This window comes from Brachyistius frenatus, unplaced genomic scaffold (genome assembly GCF_029030835.1).
Source record: "Brachyistius frenatus isolate BFR_SWC_R1_liver_20210118 unplaced genomic scaffold, ASM2903083v1 Contig_135, whole genome shotgun sequence".
In the NCBI taxonomy this organism is placed as follows: Eukaryota; Metazoa; Chordata; class Actinopteri; family Embiotocidae; genus Brachyistius; species Brachyistius frenatus.
The window spans coordinates 904,940-929,458 of NW_027210734.1; the positions used below are offsets into that span (position 1 = coordinate 904,940).

Sequence of the window (24,519 nt, forward strand, 5' to 3'; positions counted from 1 at the left end):
TCTAGGTTCCTGTATCATTTACAGGCAGAATTTCTTCAACATCATTGCGAAAGAAAAATGAAACACTTCAATGATCCAAAAGGAGGATTTGCGCTGCAAAAACTGAACTAAAGAAAGTCGCAGGCTCGCTCCGTCACGTGACCCCCGTCTGTGGTTTTTTTAGCGTGCCCTCAATATGACAGGAAGTCAGGAGGTGGCACGTAAAGCTGTCATGACACCGTTGTACGTGAAGGTGCTTGCAAAACACATGCAGCAGAAACACCGCTGCGCACAGTTGCAAAGATTCATTCATACATGCACATGTTCATGTTCACTCTAGTTGTTTAGGTATCTTCTTATATGGAAAAACACACGACGGGGACGATACACAGAACGTGTGTGTGTGTGTGTGTGTGTGTGTGTGTGTGTGTGTGTGTGTGTGTGTGTGTGTGTGTGGAGGGGAGTGCGGGGGGGGACTTGCATGCATATGCTTCAGTATTATGAAAGCTCCTCACCGTCAGATGCTGCCTTGTGGTAAATGTGTGGAACTTTTGTTTCCTCTCCAAATGAGCCAGAGATAACTCGGCTCGGTTACGGCGGTCCGAAGAGCTCAACACGCTGCCGTTTCAAAAAACACCTGCAAACAGACATCTCATCGCATCAACAGTGAACAGACTGCAGACAAAACAGACATTTGACTTCATTTTTACAACTGTTAAATTATCTGGTATTCAAACTGAAACATCTTTTTTAAAGTTTATCAGAGGATGAACATCTGCATTATGTTCCTTAATTTATTTAAATGAAACCAATAACCAGTCACTTCCCCATATTCACATTCAGAAAATACTGAGTCTCAGAGTTGATTCTTCAAACAGAAACTGACAAAGAAACCTCACTGATCAAAGGCAAAATACAGGAAGTGAACACAACATCGCTGTAAAAGTTTGGTCTTTTAGACACAATTGAACTGTTTGAGGATGTTTTTACTGTTTTATCTCTCTTTTTTGTATCTGTGGAGACCCAGTTCATGTTCACTCTAGTTGTTTAGGTTAACGTATATCTTCTTATCTGGAAAAACACACAACAGGAACAAGTACAAAAAAATTTATTTAACTTTTAGTTCAATTAGTAGGTATTACATTTTCGATATCAAACATGATATCTTCATCATGTTAAAATCTCAACAACATTTATGTTTAAAATAATCTAGTTAAAGGTTTAAATGTATTCTTCTACTTTTTATTGACTGAATATACTTTATAACTGTAAAACGATCATGTCTTTGGTCTCTGCTCTGCTTCTTCAGAGTTTGTTTTTATGCAAAAACATTTTGTTGTTTTTATAACTTTACATATTAAGAGTATGAGAATAAAAACTAAATCCACACAAATGCAAACAAGGAAAATACTGATTGGTTCTTTTCTTGGTTGTAATTCATTATAATCTAAAATAGAGCTTCGTTTGTTTCCTCTAACAGTTGTTGTATTGTGTGAAAAGCCAGCATCCTGTCATCGGGCCTGTGGTCAGAGCTGCCTGCTGCCACTGCACCGTCGTGGCTGTTGAACATGGTACAACATGTTCTCATGTCCTGTCCAGTGAGTACCATGAAAACACACACACACACGCACGCACGCACGCACGCACGCATGCACGCACACACACACACACACACACACACACACACACACACACACACACACACACACACACACACACACACACACACACACACACACACACACACACACACACACACACACACACATTAGATCATATTCATTATGATTCAGCCTTTCCTCCAGCACCAGTCAGGGTTAATAAAAACAAACCCTGTTTATGGAAAGGACTGAATCAGCCGTATTGATTTGGCACCATTAACCCGAGCGGAGCTGTTCTGAGGTCTGTTAAGTGTTCTGTGAATTTTACCAAGAAGGATTCCTTTTCACATGCGTGCTGCTTTTTGCAAATGTCAAACGAATTAATCTTATTGGACTCTCTGCAGACGCTTTAATTCACTCCAAATACGAGGCTGTCCGACACCTAAAAGACTCCAAATCATGAATACAACTCTCGGCTGTTCATCTCAATTGTGGTCATTCACAGTGATCATCAGTCATTAATAAAAACTTTTTTAAAATCTCTTGTGAGTAAACAATGTCTTGGGATTGCATCAAAGGAGTTACTATTGTTAACTGTATTGATTCAGACCAATAAACAACGATCTTTTTGGGTTTTGATTGTTTTGGACCTAAACCTTAGCCTTAACCAAAGTGTTGTTCCAACATAAAACAGATTCATTTTCGGAGAACTTGTTGCATAAGTGTCCTTTTTATTAAGAACAAAAACTCAAACCTAAAAAAAAACAACAACACAAGAGAACGAGCGCAGGCCAAACAGATCAGGAAGAACATCAGCAGGATTATCCTAATTGTGGAAATGATAACACAAACCAAAGCCAACACTTCAAATATAAACACCACACTGGTAAATATGCCCTCATACACCACACCACCAACAAAGGTGAGTGAACCTGCGACTGAAACCCTAAAATGAGCAATGCTACAAAGAATGCTAAAATACATTTCACTTAATTTAGCGAACAAACAGACTAAAATACCCATCATGCCCCATTTGCCAAACCTGTGAACAAACAATGAACGGCAACAAACTGGGATCAAGGCAAATATGAATAATTTGCAACACTAAATTAACACGTGAAGGTAGCAGACCGCTACTTTTTACAGTGTCAACTAAAAATACATTTCAACGGGGGCGAACCACTTACAAAAATGATGATGTTCAGAAGACTTATTTACCAATACTAAATGTCGTAGTATGTTATTGAATGTTAGCTACCGCTGGTGCTCAGTCATGAGTAGTGAGACCCTGGATAGATTAGTCGCTGTAGAGATACGTTTTTATATCAACATAAAGTTTATCGCTGCATATAGATAATGGTCGTGGCGGTTTAGTGAGCCTGTTTGATGTCAGCGTTTATAGATGGCAGTTTTACCTTGTTTGGTAATTAAACAGTATTCAAAATCCATGTGTGGTGAAGGCCGAGCAATTGCAATAGTTTGTATGGTTTTTTTTAATTAAATTATATTTACAGATTCAACATGAGCAAGAGGAGAGGAGACATCTGCCACTTTTTGGATGCTAAGAAAAAGAGGAAGTTAAAAACATGTCAGGGTGAGAATGATGCATCTTATATTTTCTGTTCTGTTGAATACTGAGCAGGTGAGTTTTACATTTATGTACTGTCGTATTAAGAAAGCAGAGCGAGGTCAAAGTCAGAATACAACAACAGCAGCACTCTCTGCTGCCGCCACCGAATGTTGGTGTCTAATTTGGACTCTGGCTAAAATTGTCGACGAGTAACGGGAAATATTCACCGTCTGCACCTTCTTAGTTGAGCGTGTCAGCGTACTAACATTTGTAAACTAGCACAAAACACAACTTCAACTGACGGTGAAGGAAATGTTATTAGTTAGCAAAACAAAACAATTAAATGGATGAATTATGTTTTATTGTCTGTTATTTTTGTTGTATTTTATCATTATATTACGTAAAGCGCTTTGTAACTTGTTTTTGAAAGCACTTTTGAGGTAGTTTGGACTGTCTGAACCTGCAGACAGCCAAAATAACAGTACAGCAGAGAAGAAAGAATACAGCCCAACAAAGATCTAAGAAAGTTGAATGAAGTGAAGACCTTTTCAGGCTGCGTCCTCTCTCCTGTATCAGCAGAAATGTTTCTCTCTATCACAATAACCCCTTAACCCACAGACTATTTATTTTTTATTTTTTTTATTTCCCATTCTGAGCCCCATTCAGCTGTGGCTTGTACATAGATGATAGATTCCACATCCTGTTCCCAAGTTGGACTGACCAGTTACACCCACAGCAACACGGCTTCTCTGCAAAGGTCTGAAAGAGACACACACACACACACACACATATATGGCTCTACCTTGGCTCTGTAGGGTATATAAGCAGAAGCAGACGACCCCTGGATGCAGCAGCAGCAGCAGCAGACCAACTCCAACCAACAGCAGCTCTTCTCTACAACTCCAGCTGAGGTGTGTCTCCTTTACATTTACATTTATTCTACACACACAAAGCTTGATTGTGAAGTAAATGCTTCTACTTTAGCACAACATTTTGATTACACTGATATTCCTTAAGAGTTTAGTAACTTTTATGTTTATGACTTCCAGATGTGAAGCTGCAAATGCATTTTATTGACACATCTGAGGCTGATTAGAAAAGTTCCGCAGTTCTTGTGCAAGCTTTGGAAAAGGCTCAGAGTTTTTCCAACAAAACTTCTTCTACAACAACATGTACATTTAATGCACTTTCTTTTTTTTGATTGCATGAATTTGACACGTACTTCACAAATATCTACATTTGTGGTATTTAAATTTAAAAAAAATAGGCCCACAGTAAGAATACAGTTGTCTTAAGTGTAAGAAGAGTACTGTAAGCAGTATATTATAATATGAGCGTATGTTAAATTAAAGCAACAGTAATAATGCTGCGTATTGAGCAGTAGTGGTCATTTAAGTAGTAATAATAGTTGTTGTTAAATTTAAACAAAATTAGAAGTGAAATAAAAACGAAAAGTTTGTCACTTTTTTAGTGAAAATGACAGTTAACTAAATTAAGCTTCTCAAACGTAAATAATTGCAGGTTTCCTTAGTATTTTAGAATATGTGGTAAAATTAGAAGCAAGTGGTTTGAAGATTTCTCTTTTTATTCTTTGTCATTATATTCTGACTTTAGCCATTAATCAAGAAATGAACTACTAATAAAAATAATGATTACTTGCAGTTGTAGTTGTGATAATGTAATAACAAAGAATAATCCACTGCAAGTTCATTTACATAGTCATGATAGTATTGGGTTATTTTTAAAGTACTAGTGATGCCAGTTGAAAATGTGAGGAATTTGCACAAGTCACACTTTGTGTCCCAAACACCTTATTTTTCCATTTATGGTTAACCAAAGGAATTAAGAGTCTATAAAGGTGAAACAAAACAAAAAACTAAAACCCAAATGTCCACTGTGGTGACTGAATAAACTAGAGGATTCAAACTTAGCCTTAGGTGTGATGTAAACAAAGACCATCAATGTACTCATTGTGACTCATCTAAACATGAAACAGAACTCGAATTGCATCAACCCTTCACCCACATGGGGTCCACCTAAAACCTGCCTCAAACAGGCAGAGTGGGCTGCAACTTCAGGGAGTAAAGGTACGACGTTACGGCTGTAATCATTACAGAAGTATGTGGTAAGACGGATTTAACTATTAAATACACAACAACTGTTTTCATAAGATGCCAGATAAGTGCACTGCATGTCAAGTTAGTGGTCCAAACACCTGCCTGAAAGTAAGACTCACTGTTGCGTAATGTGGGCGGGTGCTGGATGAGGGGAGAAGTTTGGACAATGTCTGGCTGCATGAGTCATCTCGTAGCACAGTGAAAGCTCTGTTTGCACCTGAACCACCGGTGGCACAGATAGCTTCTGGGGAATAGACAGAGTAACAACATGGCAGACAAACAGGCACATTAAGGCTGACATAATCCACCTTGTTATGCGTGAAGCCCCACTTATATTAGCAGAAGTACGTGCTTTTTTTGTATTATGGCCAATGCATACTGCTATTTTAGTTTTTCCACCTTTCAGTAAAGTACTTTTTACTTAAGATTTTGCAAACTGTCCGCGGTGAAGAAATAGAAATCATGAGCTAAGCACAAAACACGTCCCTGGGTGGGCTCGAACCACCAACCTTTCGGTTAACAGCCGAACGCGCTATCCGATTGCGCCACAGAGACTTGCGTAATCAGAAGGGGCGTGGCCTGGTTTTTTTACTCCGGAAATCTGAATGGATTTTTTATGGGAAATACCTGTAACAGAATATCTCTACGTGCTGGTGATATCTTGCATTAGATCACATAGTGGATGAGTATCCATTCATCCTCAGGTATGGAGGCACTGCTATGTTTTCCTTTTCAGATCATTACTTTTTACTTAAGATTTTGCTCATCATTATGTTACTAAGCACAAAATACGTCCCTGAGTGGGCTCGAACCACCAACCTTCCGGTTAACAGCCGAACGCGCTATCCGATTGCAGAGACTGGCGTGATCAAAAAGGTGCATGTTTGGCAGCTCATGTCGTATTTCACTCAGAAAAGATTGGAAATTCAGTATTTAGAAGCTTTATAAATTAACTACGAAGGAACAAGCAATTCATTTCCATTTCAGACATGGTATCATAACCCTTTATTACCAAAGATTTACAATAGTATTTCGTTTTTAATATTGCACAAATGATAAATCTTATGCTGATCGCAATGGAATATTTTCTCTTTTCTCTACTCTTTTTCCTTTTCAGGTCCTAACGAGTAATCGTGCCCTTGGATACTCATCATGTCTGATCAAGGTGCCACCGCGATCCCTTCTCCAGCTCCCCCTCCTCCCACCGGACCTCCTCCCAAGGTCACCAACCGGGGCCGCAGCACAGTTCCCATCGACAGCTCCAACTCCGAAACCACCGACTTCCCTGAGATTGAATACTTCGGTGCACCGGGCCCGAGAGGATTTCCACCTCTGACTGGTGAGGCGGGAGTGTCGTTGTGTGTTCATGTATGGGTTTGTGTGTCAAAGTCTCTTTCTCTTCACAGCAAGCTCGTTTGTGAACACGACACGGGTCAGAAGGTCTTTGTTTCAGGAGACAGATGAGACGGGGTTTCTCGGTTGGAGAAGATAAAGTCCTTTTCCTGTCAGTGACACAGTTTCCAGTAGCTGTTGCACTTGACTGACGTATGTTTGACGCCCAAACAGGATAAATTCCACTCACTTCCCGTCGCATGTGACCACAGAGAGATAACCAGATGTGACGGGAATTTCACCCGACCGACAGCAAACAGCTGCAAACAAACAGTCGACCGCGTTTTCCTTCTTAATCATTGCTGATGTTTTTTTTTTTTAACGGAACATTTTTTTCCCAAACTGTGTTCCCAAAAGATAGGATTCAGTTCATGGGGTGACTACGACAAAAAGAAGAACTTTTTCATGATAGAACATTACAGTTGTTTTTTTGTTTTTTTTTGCTCTAGTTACATAAGAGGTGCTGAGGATAGTTAGGCAGAGACATAAACTAGTTAAATAAAGCCTTAAAACAAAAGCCAATACAGGCAACAGGTGAACCAGTCACTGGTGATTGATTGAGTTTTAACTTTTTTTTCTTTTTTACAAAATCAGTAAATTTATCTGTGGATTTAAACTGAAAATTAAGACTTAAAACTGACCAAAAAAATGGTATCCAAACTGATCTTGTTTTTGTTTTTTTTATCGGAAATTATTGAATAATCAACTGCTCATTTATATTTTGTCTGCCGTTGTTCTCTACAGTATTAATTATCTGAGCTATCAACATTTTAAGTGATTAAATAATTCACTCTAAAGTGAAGAAGAGAATAATTCGTACGCAGATTCTCCATAAAAAGCCTGTCCACTTGTTTTTTGTGTCTCCGTGACAACACATTTCCTTTTTGAGACCTTCCTCCTTCCCGTCTCCTGTCCGTCTCCCGTCCATTCAGAATATCTGGACATCTGGGACGTGGACATGATGAAGAAGCCCAACGAGAGTAACAAGATGGAGCACCACACCATGCTGTTCAGCTCCGACTATCTCATCGTCCGCCGAGGACAAGAGTTCCAGGTCAAGATGAACTTCAACCGTCCCTACAAGCCCGGGGAGGACAAGTTCGCTGTGGAGTTTATCATCGGTGAGCTTCACATGTCGTAAACTAATTTAATGCTCTTCATGCTGCAGGAAAAAAACAAACTGGTGATACGAAAAAGTCCATAACATCTACTTTAGTGCTACAAAAGCTTATTTATCTAAACTCTGCCGTCTCCTTCAATATATGTTGGTGTTTAACTTTTGTCTTACTGTGTTACAATTAAGAAAAAAAACGTCCTTCTCGTCATCATATTTAACGTTTTATTACTCGCATATCATATTTTGAAAGACAAATTCTGAGAAGGTCTGTCGGTGAAGAGCTTCTTCGGTTTCCTGGTTTTCAGTCGTCACTTTCAGCTGAAAGTGTTTTCCCGCTTGTAAACATACTGGACAGCAGTTGGGCAAAAATAGTTGAATATTAAATAGGTGGTTTTTTTCAGGGGGAATATTAGGGAATTTTAAAAGCTCTTTTCCAGAAAGGGAAAGTCGAGGAATTTGATCATTTTTTAAGCTCAGTCATGGAATACCAAGAAATGCTGTTTGCGCATTTAAATGTTAGTTGCCATTCATCAAAATGTAATATTTACATGTTATAATGTTAGTTAGCTAATTATTGTCAATCTGTATGTTTAGTAGCGTCAGTGCTGACTGACAGAAATTGAACTTACTAAATTTTGAGCTAATTAACGTTGTTGTTAGATAAATGATTTGCCTCGACAACCAGTATTCAGACATGTATTTAATTTCGTTCATGTGGCAGCTCGTTCTTCACAGAAATGTGTCTGTTTCTTGTCTACTCAGCATCTTTTTATGTTCTTCCCAGGTCATAGAGCTTTTTAGTCAGTGGAAGTCAGGGACATTTTTTCTTTTCTTTTAATTTTTCTGACTGTTTATTACACAACTTTGACACACTTACAGTATAATGTATAACATGTTGTCATACTTAGTTCTCACTAACATACGTGTCACTCAGGTTCCAGCCCTCAGTTCAGCAAAGGCACCTACATCCCCGTCTTCCCCACCAAGGAGCGCCAGAGCTCCTGGGAAGGCCGCATCACAGACGCCTCCGACAACACGGTCACCATGGGCATCACCCCGGCGGCCAACTGCATCGTGGGGAAGTACCACTTGTACGTCGCCGTGCTGACGCCTCACGGCGTCCGCAGGACCCGACGGGACAAAAGCCGAGACCTCTACATCCTCTTCAACCCCTGGGTGGCAGGTTTGTTCAGGCCGCAGCTGGAGCGCGTGATGTTTCCTGGCTTCCGTCTCACTTTTCATGATCCTAAAACAACCACCCGACCTGTTTGTCTTCCCCTCAGCCGATGCCGTGTTTCTGGACGACGAGAGCGAGAGGGAGGAGTGTGTGATGACCGAAATGGGAATCATCTATCACGGCGCCTACGACGACATCGCTGAGAGAGACTGGAACTATGGACAGGTGGGACAATGAACACACGGAGGCCTCCCGAGACTTATTTACTGATGAAGTCTTTTGACTGAACTGGATTTATTTCCTAGTTCAACTATGGAGTCCTGGACGCCTGCCTGTACATCATGGACAGGTCGGAGATGCCCATCACCAACAGAGGCGACCCCATCAAGGTGACCAGAAAGGCTTCTGCCATGGTGAGAAAGAAACTATTCATGCACCTCCTTTAAAACACAGAAACCAGTTGGGTTTTTTTAAAATGTAAAAATCCCAGTGTACTATTTGTAGTTCGAGCAGTAAATATCTGAAATCGGGTCTTTTTCGATCCAGCTGAACTCCCGTGACGACGAAGGCGTGTTGGTGGGGAACTGGAGCGGCGACTACACCTACGGAGTGGCGCCCACTTCCTGGACCGGCAGCACCGACATCCTGCTCGGCTACGCCAGCAGCAAGATGCCCGTCTGCTACGCTCAGTGCTGGGTCTACGCCGCCGTCTTCAACACCTGTGAGACTCTCACTGCATCCAAGTCATTTTAAAATGAGAGATTTTTCCTTTCCAAACCCAAATCCAAGTTTTAAAGGTAATAATGAGAAGGAAAGGTGAGAATGAAAAGTCATAAAGTGACGGGAACCAAGGCAACCAAGGAGATATAACCAAATAAAAACTAATGATGCACATAAAAGAAAACCTCCACTTGATTTCATTACTAGACTGAAGGAGAAAAGAAAGGAAACATGGAGGCACCTTTTCTTTGAAGCCTCGTCATTGCTGAAATACTTTTATTCAGAGTTCAGTCGAAAACTTCCTTGTTTATTTCCTTCCTTGATTCCCATCCTTGATTTTCATTGTACGTTCTGCCTCTGTGTTCCAGTCCTGCGCTGTCTGGGCATTCCGTCCCGAGTCGTCACCAACTATTACTCCGCTCATGACAACGATGGAAACCTGAAGACGGACATAATTCTGGACGACAACGGCAGGATTGACCGAAACCGCACCAAGGACTCGATCTGGTACCGTGTCTTCCTTTTCAGTGCCTCATTAATCACAGCGGATTGTAGGTTTTTGACCTGTTTTGTGGAAAGTACGCCCAGTAAAAATGTCTGTTAGCACTTTCATTCGCACACAAAAACATTCATGGTCCCCAGAAGATGATTCCTATTGGTCACTGCTGGCTTTTCATTCCATTAAAAGACCCTCAGTTCACACACTTTGATCAGTGATTTAGAACATTTACATTGAAACCTGTTGTGGATATTCATGGTCCCCAGGGGACAAATCCCTCTGCTTTTAATAATCAAAAGTATATTGTATTTGTAGCCTGCTATAAAAATGACTAAATAATACCAAAACAGGACTTTGTTTCCATCTACACGTTCTCTAATTATATGTAAAATGTTTGTTTTTGTCAGGAACTATCACTGCTGGAACGAATGCTACATGTCCAGACCAGACCTCCCGGCTGGTTTTGGAGGCTGGCAGGTTGTGGATTCAACACCACAGGAGACCAGCGATGGTAAATAATCACATCATGAAACCATTCTTGACTTTTCAACAGCAGGTTATCGGCCACAACGAGTTCTATTCATCATTAATTGAGTCCTTTACAGAGAAATAGACACGTTTTCTCGTCATATATTCTCTGATTATTTCATTTCTTCCTCCGTTAACCATGAAGGGATGTACAGATGTGGACCTGCATCAGTCCAGGCCATCAAACACGGACAGATTTGCTTCCCTTTCGATGCGCCCTTTGTGTTTGCTGAGGTGAGTCTCGTCAGTCCTCCAAAAAGTATATTTTTGCTTTTTGCTGGAATTGCTGAGGAAGTGATTGTATTGAAGAACCGTGTCACGCGCTCGTCGTCATGTTTCCTTACCAACATGCAGGCTGGTGTTTTTGTGCAGCGTCTCTGTCTGTCTCCCCGCAGGTCAACAGCGACGTGGTGTTTTATTCCCGGAGCAGTGACGGGACCATGGAGCCCGTCAAAGTGAACCGGACTCACGTGGGCCGCATGATTCTGACCAAAGCTGCAGGAGACGTGACCCGCCACGACATCACCGATCAGTACAAGTTCTCTGAAGGTCGGTGAACACGTCCAACACAAATCTCAGCCTTTTCTGAAACAGCAGAACAAATGTTTTTCTGCTGCAGCCTCAACCTTGAAAAAAAAAAAAAAACACATGAAATTGACATGAAAAGTAAATAAATCAGCCATCAGGAAAATATTTCTGAACATGAATACATAAATAAAGATACCTTGACCACGATGTCTTAATAAAAAACAGAAAAACTCAAACGCCTCAAGCAGAAACACTCTGAAAGGCTTCATGTTGACTGTGATGGATTATCAGTCTCTAAATCAGTCTTATTTTTTCATGATCTGTAAAACTGCCAGATAGAAAATTTAATTAAATCAAGGATGATAACATTTCAGTTTTGGCGCCCTTGACTGTTTTCTGGCACCAAAATTCCTGCTGTGTGTCCTGCTGGGGAGGACGTGGCTCCAGATGGACTGGAAATCAGCTCCAAACTTGGTAGTTCTGGTGGTTTTTTTGGGTTTTTTTTACCAACTCTTTGGAAGACTTTAGAGACTGAAAGTTTTATCTTAAGCACAGTCAAAAGTTCTCACATCTGCAAATATGACTTTGTGCAGATATCCTGAAATATATATATATTTTTTAAACAAATAGATATTCTTCTCTTTAATTTATATAATTCTTCAAACACACTGGTATGTTTCAATGACCCGATCCAGGCAGCACAGAGGAGCGGACCGTCCTGGAAAAGGCTGAAGAGTTTGGCTGTAAGCGGGAGATGTCCGAGCCTCCGCCCGCTGACGTGGACCTGGTCCTGCCCACCCTGGAGATCAGCGTGGGCGACGGCTTCGAGCTGAGCCTGGAGTTCATAAACCGCAGCGAGCAGCGCCGCACGGTGGACGCCTACATCAGCGGCAGCGTGGTGTATTACACCGGAGTCACCAGCACCGAGTTCCTGTTCACCACCCCCAGAATGACCATCGGCCCCCAGAAGAGTGAGCAGGAGGAGCGGACTCGTTACACATTTCACTTCATCTCAATTCCTGCGTGTGCAGGTGGTCTCGCCTGTGACGAAGCTGAGTCAGCGGAGTGACGCTTGTTCTCACTTTGCAGGTGTTAAGGAGTTAGTGGTGGTTGAGTCCAAGAACTACATGAAGTATCTGGTGGAACAGGCCAACCTCAACTTCATCGTCACCGGGAAGATCAAAGAGACCGGCCAGATCGTCTCCGCCATGAAGGTCGTCACCCTGCGCAACCCCAAGCTCGTCGTCGAGGTCTGAGATCGTGCTCGATTTTTATCTGTGATTTGTTGGCATCGGCCAGTTGTAAAGGCTCTTTAAATCTTCTACGCTCTGATCGCTCTCATACAGCCGGTTGAACGAACTCTCGTGAAGTCATTTATCGTGTCCCGTGTGTGCTTCAGGTGTCCGGTGAAGGCAAAGTGAGTGAAGAGATGATGGCGACCGTGCAGTTCACGAACCCCTTCAGCTTCAACCTGGAGGGCGTCTACATCCGCATGGAGGGACCCGGGATCATGATGCCCAAGTTCAAATATTACAGGTGAGCTCCGCGCAGAGGAAGAGGAGGAAGAAGAAGGTGTGTTTGCATCAAATGTAAAAAATGTCAAAAAACGAAATCCATAACAGTCAGAAATTATAATATCCTCACAGATGTTATGTTGCATGGATATGAAAGGCGCTTCTCTTAATATCAGTTTCTCTGGTATTCTCTGGTAACCCCCTCCCTCCCCCGCTGGTTTCAGTCTGATCCCAGGAGGCTCCTCTCTGACCTGGAGCGAGCTGTTCACCCCGCACCGGGCCGGCAGATCCAGGGTGATTGCCACTCTGGACTGCCCGGCTCTCCGGCAGGTCCACGGCCAGGCGTCCGTCACTATCGACCCCTGAGGAGCCGCCGACGCGCCTCCTCACTCAGCTTCAGCTATACTGCAGCCCAGATTTAAGGCCTTTAACGTGTAACTGTAGGTTCACCACAGGTATGGCTTCAGCATTTATGATGACAAAGGTTTTACAATACTGCAGACACAATAAGCATTAGAAGAGCAAGTTTGTTAAGACCTCTATGAATATAAATAACAAATACAGGGCTCATTGTTTATCGTCTATCTTTAAGATCAAAAGAGAAAGGAACCACAAGCAATTTTGCTTTAATTATTTTTTTATTTGAAAATCTTAAGAATTTATGGCTCAAAAGAACCATAAATAAAAGAAAAGTGTAATTTTAAATTTGCACGAAATTATTTCTGGCCACCAGGGGTCAGAGTTCCTCCAATCAGTGCAAACATCTAATACAGCTGACAAACTGAACATCAGTATCACAGCACTGGAGCTGTTTGCTGGACTTCTGGTGTCAAATATTCACTTTTAACTTGGTTTACATTAATCACCAATTCATGATAAATGATATGTCTCTTTAAAGGATGGGTCTGTTCACCAGTTCATTTCTAACTTTATCTGCTTGCCGTTTAACATAAGGTGGATTTATCAGAGCTAAGTTTCCTGAGTGTCTCTGTGGTTGCCACATACAGGATCAATGGTGGCCAGAAATTGAACCAAATAGTAAATATCCCATCAAATCAAAACAACAAGCCAAAAGACACAAAAATTATCAGCAGAGTCGGATGATAATTCTCAGTGGACACGAGTGACCTATTTTATCTTGTGTTCATATTATACAAAATATTGATAAATCCAGCTTTAGCTTTTTTTTCCACAACACAATTAAAATGTCAGTGTTTCTAAAGCAGTCAAATGTATCTTCCAACTCTTCTCTTCTGTGCAATAATTAATGCAAATATCAGCCAAATAAAGGATCAATAAACGCATCGTGCTGTGACATGTTCCTTGAGCGTGCATGCATGCCAGTCAGAAAAGATGCCATTTTCCCATTTATTAGAAGCAACGTCTTCAACTTCAGATTAACACCGAAACAAACTCTCAAAAAACAAATCAAAATCAGACTCGATTCATACCTGAAGGAAATACGTTGATTTCTGAAAAGTGAGAAACACATCTTGTAGTGTGTGTGTGTGCAAAGTGCATCAGACTTTCTCGTCCTAGTTTTGGATTAAAATAGAAATATTCACTTAAACTTTAAATCTAAATGACTCACTGGAAAAAAAATGGTTTAATTTAATACCCACAAATTTCACCATTCATGTAATTGTAAACATAGAATACATTAACGCAAACACCTGAGAACAAACCTCTTCATTCATTCATTCATTAGACTTCAGATTTTCAACACTCATAAAAACTTGACTCCCTCTTCCCCCCCCGCTCCCCCTCGCTGTCACTGGAAGGTGATGAGGTAGTCCGGGCAGGCTTGGTTGTCGTGGAACACCACGTACATGGTGGGGTTGTCGGTGTCGTCCACGGCGCTGTCGTAGAGGTTGTGAGGCTGCTGCGGGTCTCGAGGCGGGGGCACCTTCATGTCGCCGCTGCCCTTCGTGCAGACGCCCGTTAGGACTCGGGCCACGAACATCAGCTGGGAGCCGTCGGCCGCCGGCTTGGAGTAGATGGGGTTGGCCGAGTAGGCGGCTTTCACGGCGAAGTAGGTACCGTGACCGTAGAGAGTTGCTGTAAGAAAAAGCGGGTTTAACAATATGAACTCGAAAGGATCATAAAAAAAACTTAAGAGTCAAAGGTTTGGTGAGTTTTAGGTAACTAAAACTACTAGTTTATGGTTAGGGAAAGACTCATTGGTATAATAAACTAAAAAAAATTCAACTCTGGACTGTTTGGACGTGTGACACAAGCTGGTATTTTATTGGTACTGACAGCTTGTATGTGGAACTTTTCCAACACTTCAAGACATCAGTAAAATGTGGACATTAGTATTATTTTTGTACTTTTAACAAAGGCACAACTGAAAGGAAAAACAAAAAGGAGGAGAAAGCAGTTCAGGAAAGAGAAATACAGCAGAGAAAAATTTTGGGGAGCTTTTACAAAGGAAGTTTTGCATCAGGAACATGAGTCAGGAATTTAGAAATAGATTATTGCAACTCTGCTTTCCTCAGAAATGAGAGAAAGTCTGAATTCAATTTTCTAAAAACATTTTTCTGTAATCTTTAATTCCCCTTCTTGAAAGTCTTTTGTTGCCCTGAAAGAGGTAGAATTTATTATATTTCAAATCTGAAGAGTATTAGCTACGACCTCATCTCCTGACACTAACCACCTCCTCCTAACTCCTTTGAGTGGGTGCAGAAGGAAACCAGACTTTCTTCTGTGTTTCCAACAAACTGACAGATTACCGGAGTTTGTTTCAGTTTTTGTCGGTTGCATCCAAAGATCGTTTACCGTTCTGTCCAGCAAAGCGCCTGTTGAAGCCCGTTTTCATGATGGCGTCGCAGTTGTCCTGAGTGGTCCCGTGGTAAAGGAACTTTTCTCCGGCTCCACCCTGCTGCGTGTTCTTGTCAGAAATGTGCTTCTTCTGGGCTTCATAGACGCGACGCAGGTGGACGTTCTGCAAACGCTCGATCTGACAGAAAAACAGCGAAGGGGTTTTAATATCCTCAGCAAATTTGGCACGTCCATACAGGAAGCATAACGGCTGTATGCACAGCAGCCAATGAATGACTTTAATACTTGGAAACCTGAAAAAAACATGTTGGATCTCAGCCTCTGGAGTTGTAAAGAGACCCTTTTTTTTTTTCTTCTACGATGTCATTTCTGAGCATATTTGTGGACATTAATTCAATGGACATCGGAGTTAGTGGTATGACATAGGTGCAGCTGTTAGGTTGAAACGTTGGAAAAAACTTAAAACAGTAGAATAGACCCGACACATTTCGCCTCCTTTCTTTAACTTAAGTATTCAGTCAATATACAGCACGTTTTCAGATTTTTTGTTTTCAGCAGTGTATCTACCAACAATCAAACGGGTCTCCCACCTTCACCACCGACTTGGTGGACGTTCTTTTGAAGGGCTCCTTCACCGTCCGGTACTCTGCAGAGGAAGGCTGCAGTGCAACGACCTTCATCATCTCATTGGCGGCCATGCTGTCCCAGTACAGAGGAAGAGCGAAGTCTGACGACAAATCAGAGGAGTTAGACGTTTGTTTTCTGTCATCAGGTCATGTGAGGCAACGAGGTCTCAAATACAGTGAAGATGCAGTAGAAGCCTTCATTGCAGCTTTATTTAGGTTAGGTAGTTACTTTATTAATCCCCGAGGGGGATTATTTTATGATGTACTGCAAATCTTGTATAGAGTGTCAGTGTGAAGGAAATCAAAACAAAACTCCTTGTTTGGTAAATGAAGTCCAATCGATACCACATGTACCATTATCAATTATTATGGGCGGCAGATATGTAAAACTAAACCTTTGTATGAATTCTTTATATTTAAAGTTATTTTCTCAATTTCTGCGATGATTGTTTTTCACCTTAAAACTCAATTCAAAAACCAACAAGGTCAAAAACATGGAGCGTCTTCATCTCCACGACAAATGGGGATTTGCTGGTGAAGGTCATGTGATCAAAAGCTCCAGAAGCGGCGACCACATGGACCACAAAGGTGAGTTTTTGAGCTGTGAAATTCCTTTCTTTTACCACCATTCTCTAACCACATAATCATAACATTTCAGTGTGATTTATTTTGCTCTCGTGTATCGGTAAAGCCCTTCTGAGAGGCATCTTCTCACCTGGCAGATTCTCAAGTCGCTTCAGCTTCATCGCAAGTCCGGTTATCGTTTCCACGGCCTGCATCGTCTGCAGATCAACGACCCACGAGTCTCCCTGCGAGTCCACCATCACTCTCGCTACTTTATGTTCCAGGTCGTGATTGGCTGTTTTGGGAAGTCTCTCCCAGGTGCCGCTTCGTCCCATGATGCACCAGACGACGCGGGTGTACAGGTCCTCCTCCTCCCGGACTCTCATCGCTCTCCTGAGGTTGTCCTGCAGACTCACGTTTATCATCCGCGCCGCCTCGTTGACTCCGTCCTTCAGGCCGCTCACCTTAAAGCTGCCGACCGGCTCCTCCTTTACGTAGAGGCCCTCGGCGTCCACCAGCCGCTTCAAGTCCTCCATCTCGTCCTGGGTGAGTGCCTCCAGCTCCTCCTTTTTGAAGGTTTGAGTGAGGCACTGTGTCTGACACAGGTTTTCAAACTTCTCCTTGGCATCGTCGACATCCTGTTTGCAAAGACCCAGGAACAGGAAGGCGGACTGCCGGGCCGCGGCGCTGGTCTGGAGGCTGCTCATGTCTGCGCTCGCAGACGGTGGAGGCTGCACTGGTGGCAGCTGAGGCAGGGACGCTGAAAAGTTGAGTCAAACTATCAGTAAAATTCACAATAAAATGAGATAAAAAAATCAAAAAAAATCTGAATCCTGATTTAAAAAGACAGAATTCAAGTTACAAGGCAATTTGTGAGAATTACTGTCACTTGTGTTGACTACAGTGGTGGAAAACATCTGCATTGCTTCCTCTTTGAACGCCAAGAAGACGTCGATCTTAATCAGGACAACGCGGATGTCCTCGAGGGTGTAGAGACGAGTGGACGTGGCAGCTTTGATCCCCCGTAGGATGGCACCCGCCACGACGCCCGGATCCAACCCACCGGTGCCTGCACACGTCATTAGTTCACCATCAGATCAAAAGCGTTGAACCACCAAACTCACACAGAGGTAGGTGTGTTTTCATGATGTACAAACAGAGACGTACCAGCACAGATGGCAGGAATTGCCACAGACTTGAATCTGAACGATTCACAATAGCCAACGATGCCACACATGAGTTGCTCAATGACACCTGCATCCTTTTCGCCGCACACATGCAAGATTCTTTTACAGGGGAACCGTCCCGCCTGGGATCCGAAAACGCCTCTTCGGCCCACTTGTGCTACAGACGAAACGACACGGGAAGCGCGAGTGTGTAAGTACGCAGGTAAGAAGACGCTTAGCGTGTGTCGCTGGGTCGTGTACAGCTGGTGCTCTTCATCACCTGCTTTCAGTTCAGCCACCACCTCTGGTCCAGCGATGGTCAAGATGTCTTTACACACACCGTCTGTGAAATAAAGAATAAATGTCAGCACGCTTCACGAGTTAGCGCTCTGCTCAAAGTTCAGGCTGATAATAATGACATTTGTTGGGCTTTACGTGATACTGCAGCCATGTTAGCAGCTCTGTGAGGATGCAGGTGTCAAAGCACATTAACATTTTCTCATTACCACTGAACCCCCAAAATACAATACAACTGAAGGAACGTATTTAGGGTTTTATTTTCTGAATTTACTTTTTTGCCAATTCATGAAGCAGATGTTGAGATTTGGACTCAGTAACTGACCTGCTGGTGGCGCTCTCACCTACCGTGTTCAAAGTTTTTGAAGTCAGTCGTGTTCACCACAGCATCTGTCGTCTCATTAGTGATGTCACCAAACACCAGCTGTAGTTTGACCCCGCCTCCCAGTATCACAGTGATGTCATCGAGGTCACTGGTGAGGGATCTGAAGATCACTGAGAGAAAGAAAACCACACAAGTGAGCATGCTGATGAAAATAGTGAGTCCACCAGTTCTGTAGTTTACCTTGGCCTCCGTGGTTCATGTGTGATCTGAGGTAATTGTAGACATCGTGGTAGCACTGCAAATAGAAATGCCATCATTACACGAGAAATAATACACGTACGCATCATACAGACCAGTTACAGCGAGTAGCGACAGTCACCTCCTCGGAGTCCGGGTAGCCCGGTTTAATGACGACGTGGATGGTGGAGAGAGATCCAGGGGATGCAGACAATCCGAACTGGACAATAGTCTCAGTCAGCACTTGAATAGCTTCTCTCAGCGGGTATTTCAAGACGAGTCCTGGTCCGATTACAGGGAAGGCCACTGAACTCAAGTGTTGCTGCACACAGAGGTCCACACATCTCTTGAGCCCGTTACCCAGAGCCTGAAGAAAAAAAAGGAAAACCAAAAGTTTAAAGGCAACTCTTACATTGCACGTTTCTTTCCAAGTCCATGTGTGAAGTTTGGAGTTAAACCTTGTTAGGCAGATTAAAAACAGGTAAGTGCATGCGGGGGAACAACCGCTTCTGTTAGGTTTTGCGAGTACAAACAAATGCAGCAGCGTGAATGTGTTCAGGACTGTAACGACGCACCGCCGGTACCTCTGCTGCGGACAGTATTTGTGATGTGGTGTGATAAAAGTCCCAAAGAGAGACCACACCATTTTATTAAATATATTTATTGTTGGACAGTGGATGCTGGGAGCCATGTCCACGGCCGGGACGCTGAGTGGTTGCTTTTGTTTTCCCTTCTTCAGATGAAAGACGCCTCGTTTAGAGCTTTAAGTCCGCGGATGTTGTAGTCAAACCACTGAGGACTAAGTCAATAGCATTGTCTCTCCTAAGATTGTGATAAAACCATTGGCAGAAAAGGTTGCATATCTAAATACGTATTGCTGTAGAGTGTTTGCAGTTATTTTCCCCCTCATTCAGTAGAATAAATTAAAAAAAAAATATATTTTTTTTACAGCTATGAAGTCTACTTGATCGGTCTCCTTTCAGTAAATGGACCTTGAATTTTTTTCCCATCACCAAGAGTGTTTTCTTTTTTCTTTTTAAAAAAGGTATTTAACTTCACCTGCATGCTCCTCCCTCGGACTCCGTCCCAAGGCAAGCACTCAATGAAGAAGATCTTGGAGCAGCCCAGAGATGGAGGCGCATCGACCTGCAGGACGTCTCCGGGGACGAAGGTACCGGTCGCTGCCGCCGTGACAAATTTCGCCTTTAAGGTGTGCCCCGCTTTTTTGGACAGACTTGCACCAATATTTGTAGAAGTCAGCTGCTTGTTGACCATGGGGGCCACCAACACATTCACCTGTGGAAATCATGGCAACAAATGAGAGTGCTGCTTAGCTTTTTTTTTGTGATTAGATTTGGGATATTGGAAAGAGGAATAGAAATGCTCCAACCTGCTCATCCTCTAAACTGCCAATCTTGATCTTTAGGATTGTTTTGTTAACGGCAGAGCTGCCAACGGTGTTGAAGCGGCTTCTATTCCTGGAAGGTCTGGCCGTGATGCTGACGGGGCTGCTGACGCTTCGAGGTTTGGTTTTCACACTCGGGGAGTGCACGGCTTTCTGTTCCCTGATAAGAACCCGACAGGAACTCTCCACCAGCTCTTTGCTCACTTTACCGTCTGCCTGGAAGTAGCGCTGAGCCCCTGGTCCGTCGAACACCAAAGTGTCCGAGGTCAGGCTGCCTAGAGCGGACATCAGGAACTGCTGGGTCTCCTGAACCTGACAACGGGGACCAGCCACCAACACACAAGGGTTTGGAAAATGTGAGGCTTTTATGGTCACCTCGCTCTCCTTCATGCCGAACAGCTTTAAGAGCGTATCGAAGCAGTCGACCAGTTCGGCTTGCGGCAGGTTCAGCACTTCTTGAGTTAAAACCTGATTCATCTGGAAGTCGTGAAGAATCTCTTTGAGCTTGTTCACATTGTCGCTGTAGCCCACCAGGCCTACTTCGGCAGGGAGGAAGCTGACGTCCACTCTGAGCTCCACACGGTTTACCTCGTTCTTGGCTTTGAGGAGGATTTCTTTCACTCTGTCTAGATTTGGAGGTACAGCTGCAGCACCCTGCAGCTTCACCATGGCCACTGCCAGGTCTCTCAACACTGCTGCCTCTGCCTCCTCCAGGGCATCAGAAGACAAACTGGACAGTACCAGGTCTGACCCCACCTCTATGGAAACAGGATTTCTGAGGTTCTGCCTGAAGCGAGTCTGGTACTTGGAGACGGCACCGCTGACTGTTACGAAGTTTATCAAAGCTGTCGGGAGCTGAACTTTCTTTTCTTTTATCTTCTTAATCAGTTCATCAAGCTTTGCCGCTCCCGACTGGACCTCTTTGTCAGGACCGTCCAAGATGATCATGGCGTTTTGTCTGAGGACTTTAATGTCTGGATAATGCGTACGCATTTCTTGACTGAACTCTTCTTCCACCAGTTTCAACTGCTTCTCCACAACTGGCAGTTCCTGCAGGGTTTGCTGGCTCTTTTCCAGATTTGTAATCTTCTTCCTCACTGCCTCAGCTTCTCCTACAACCACAGGATAACTGCTCTCCGTGTAGACTCTTATATCGTCAGTGGCAAAGGAGGCGTCCTGCAGTAACGCTTTCACTTGTTTGGGCTCAAGCACGTGATGGCAGATGTAGTTCTCGGTGAGACTGATGAAGACCCGGTCCACCTGTATCTCCCATGTCTCCGCTGCACCGCCAGCAGCTCCTCCGGGCCCCTTCTCAATATCCCCCCTCACCACTGCCCACTCCTCCACAAAATCAAACTCCACCGTGCAGCCGATTAAAGAGAGCTGCTTTTGGAAGACTCTGTATGCTTTGGTGTCGTCTCTCAGGTAATACAGCAGGAAAATATCTACTTTGAAAATCTTCTCAAGACTTTTGTTGTTGGCTTTCGCAAATGTCTAAAGAAGAAGAGCATCAACAAAAACATGTTATTGTAAGATGAAAAACAATACTATATATAAATAATAAGACTTGCATTCCTCTTGGTAATTGGCTGCAAAGCTAACTTGGAACAAAAAGCACAGGAACACAAAGGCAAACTCAAAATATTAGCTGAGAAAGAGGAAAGGTGCATGGACAGACTAAATACACCAGCGAGGGAAGGACAGCGAGGGACACGTGAACACAAATCAGGGAAAAGCAGGGAAGATGATAAAACTAAGGGCAGGAAGTGAAACGGGAAACTCAAAATCCAAACTAAAAGCAAAGACTACAAAACAAAAACAAATAATAATCTGGATAGTGTAAAAGATTTCAGAATCGTGAACTATCGTTTATCAGGTGCTGGCAACTTTTTTTTTATGCGTTTTTCCGTAATCTGTTATCTAATAGTTGTTTTTTCTGGATTTCAACGAGGCGCACCACCAGATGTTTTCCAGATGTGCTGATTGGTCCCGTTTTAAAAGTAGATTGGCTCTTTGTTTTGCAGATTACACAGTGTTGGTCAATTTGCTTTGTGATGATTATTTGAAAGTGACATTTAACTATGAATTCCCCTGAAACTTGTTTGGCCAGATATTTTTGCCAGGGGTGGGACTAGTTTCTTGGCAGTGACGCTCACCAGTGGTTGACTGATTGCCTGCTCGGGGATCTGTGGTGAACTGGTTTGGCTGACTGTCAAGCGCTGCTCTCCTCCAGGAAGCTTGACGGTGTGAAACTTCTTCGATAAAACCCTTTCCTGATCTGTAAAAACAGAAAATTCCAAAGTTATAAAACGGATGATATTTTAAAATTATATTTTACAAATAACTCACTTTAACCCAGTGTCATTGCCTACCTTCTTTTTCTTTGAAACAGATTTTATAGATGTTGCTTCCAACCTTTTCTATCTGTCCACATTCACCTCCTCCAGACTCTCTTCTTTTTTGAAAGTGTCTCCTGATAGTTTCCTTCTCTTTGCTTGTCAGATCTTTGGCTTCAAAAAACAATGAATGTCGGTATTCTTCCATTTCACCTTCAAATCTAAAACTACGAGAGCTTTTTATACGCCCGTGTCCTGACTGCCGTTCTAAACTTTAATGATTAGTTTCTGTTTTACTTTCACTTGCTATAAATAGCAAACCCCTTCCTTGTGACAAAATACTACATAAATGGCGCATGTTTAGGTTGAAGGGTTATCTACCTGTTTGTTCTGCTGTGCCGGATCCATGAAAAGTACTTTGGTTTTAACATAATAATGAAGACATCAATGACGATATCTTAATATCATGCCAAAAAAATTTCATGGATAGTTATTTCACCAGTAAAAAATAATGAGAAAAAATTAAGACATTTTGATCCATTTCACATGTGATTTCAAACGATAGAAAAATGAATAAAAATATAAAGATACACCACCACACAGGCAATTGTGTTGTGTAACTTGACATCCTGCAGTACTGCTAACAATCCACTAGATGTCCTACTGAAACTAAAATACAGAGATCCCTTCATAGTCCAGTAAAATTTGCTTGCTTTAAGTTTTAGTTTTTGACTTATGTGGTATTTATTGTTTGTTTTCATGTGATCACAGCATTATTCATCCTGAAGTCGTCCTCGGAGCTCATTTGTTTAACAATTAATTAATTAATTAATATTTTCTTAAATATTTGTAATATTTGATGCCTCCACTGTCCTAACTTGATTGAGAAGTTCACTCCAACAAGTGTGAGACCAGGACAGAGGGAGGGCTTTGATGAACAAAGATGGATCACAGTGTTTGTTTTTGATAATTATGCTTGGGGATGTTGGCTTGGACCTGATCCTCGAAATTTGTTGGAGGTCAAACGGAGTCAAATACAAGAGCTTGGGATGTTTAGAGGCTTTATTGGCTACTGTGCAACTGGGGTTCGTTGAGTTCGGGGCTACCAGAGGTAGCTTTATCAACTACAGTTGAATTTGGGAGGCTAATTAGGATTACTAGATGATACGAGGTTTCCCAAAAGGGAGTACTTGGTTTGACCAGAAGGACTCTGAGGGACCACCTCTGTCCAAGGAGGCACTTGGGCCAACCAAATGAATTGATCAGAGGGGTACATGGGGGATACCACCAGAGGGTAGTTTAGCTGGGAGAGATTTTATTGGCTGAGCTTGAAGGACTCTAAAGGGAGTGCCTGCACCAGCTAGACGGCTCTAGGGAGAGGTTAGTCACGATATGGAGGACTTGAACCAATTAGAGAAGTGTTTGGAGGTCACTTTGGATGACTGATGATCAAAGTATTTGTCTGTTGTGACACTGCATTTAGCATGAAATTTGGAAACGCATTAATGATGGAATGACTCAACAAGAGAAATTCTTGAGAATTATGCATGTTTCCCTTTTACTTAATTAATTAAAAAAAAAATGTTTTTTCTTGGGAGTATTAAAGGTTACAGAGGCTTTGAACAGGTTTTAAAATGAGAATAGAGAACACGGTAAACTCTAATCGGGACAATAAGCATTGTTTTTAGGCCTTTTCATAAAACGTTAAACATGTCGTAATTCACTATCAGAGACTGTAAATGTTTACATGGTTATATGCTGATACAAAAAAAAAAAAAAGTTCAGACATGACTGGATCCTTCTGGGCTCTGGTAAATTGGAATTTTTTTTGTATTGTAAAAACTCAACATTTTCATCAGAGTTGAGAAGTTTGACAAACAAAAGCTTCAGCAGCTGCACTTGATCTGAGTTGCTCCATTTTTGCTCACTGCTTAAGATGTCTGCACACTCGGCGAGTAGAGGAATGTGACGATTGTACTTCTTTCTGAAAAAACTGCTCAAGGCTTGTCCTGGCTAATCGATGGACAAGACGTGGCAAAG

The 24,519-nt window shown here is 42.5% G+C and overlaps 2 protein-coding genes and 1 non-coding gene across 5 annotated transcripts; 1 reads left to right on the forward strand and 2 right to left on the reverse strand.

The window, feature by feature from the left end:
* Window positions 1–86: 86 nt before the first annotated feature.
* Window positions 87–14,047, forward strand: f13a1b (coagulation factor XIII, A1 polypeptide b). 2 transcript variants are annotated; one of them, XM_069714835.1, is made up of 18 exons: window positions 87–232; window positions 1,460–1,577; window positions 3,095–3,174; window positions 3,966–4,061; window positions 6,385–6,606; window positions 7,592–7,780; window positions 8,711–8,959; window positions 9,060–9,178; window positions 9,259–9,366; window positions 9,500–9,674; window positions 10,042–10,180; window positions 10,580–10,683; window positions 10,846–10,934; window positions 11,096–11,249; window positions 11,924–12,199; window positions 12,318–12,478; window positions 12,628–12,764; window positions 12,967–14,047. In XM_069714835.1, the coding sequence occupies exons 5-18, from the start codon at window positions 6,420–6,422 to the stop codon at window positions 13,106–13,108; spliced, it is 2,229 nt and encodes a 742-aa protein (XP_069570936.1). In that variant the 5' UTR covers window positions 87–232; window positions 1,460–1,577; window positions 3,095–3,174; window positions 3,966–4,061; window positions 6,385–6,419; the 3' UTR covers window positions 13,109–14,047. The 2 variants fall into 2 exon arrangements, with proteins under 2 accessions (XP_069570936.1, XP_069570938.1); XM_069714837.1 differs by having other exon boundaries at window positions 87–222.
* On the reverse strand, window positions 5,749–5,822 carry trnan-guu (transfer RNA asparagine (anticodon GUU)). Its single transcript has one exon. It is a non-coding gene; the product is annotated as a tRNA-Asn (tRNA).
* A 282-nt stretch (window positions 14,048–14,329) lies between the features above and the next one.
* LOC138630464 (protein mono-ADP-ribosyltransferase PARP14-like) lies at window positions 14,330–22,826 on the reverse strand. Of its 2 annotated transcripts, none has more exons than XM_069714834.1 (14): window positions 22,516–22,826; window positions 22,300–22,421; window positions 20,129–21,637; window positions 19,798–20,034; window positions 18,881–19,105; window positions 18,742–18,796; window positions 18,525–18,671; window positions 18,160–18,222; window positions 17,881–18,057; window positions 17,597–17,782; window positions 16,865–17,473; window positions 16,114–16,250; window positions 15,521–15,701; window positions 14,330–14,800 (listed from the first exon to the last, which is right to left on the reverse strand). In XM_069714834.1, the coding sequence occupies exons 1-14, from the start codon at window positions 22,685–22,687 to the stop codon at window positions 14,514–14,516; spliced, it is 4,107 nt and encodes a 1,368-aa protein (XP_069570935.1). In that variant the 5' UTR covers window positions 22,688–22,826; the 3' UTR covers window positions 14,330–14,513. The 2 variants fall into 2 exon arrangements, with proteins under 2 accessions (XP_069570935.1, XP_069570934.1); XM_069714833.1 differs by having other exon boundaries at window positions 17,576–17,782.
* Window positions 22,827–24,519: the final 1,693 nt, after the last annotated feature.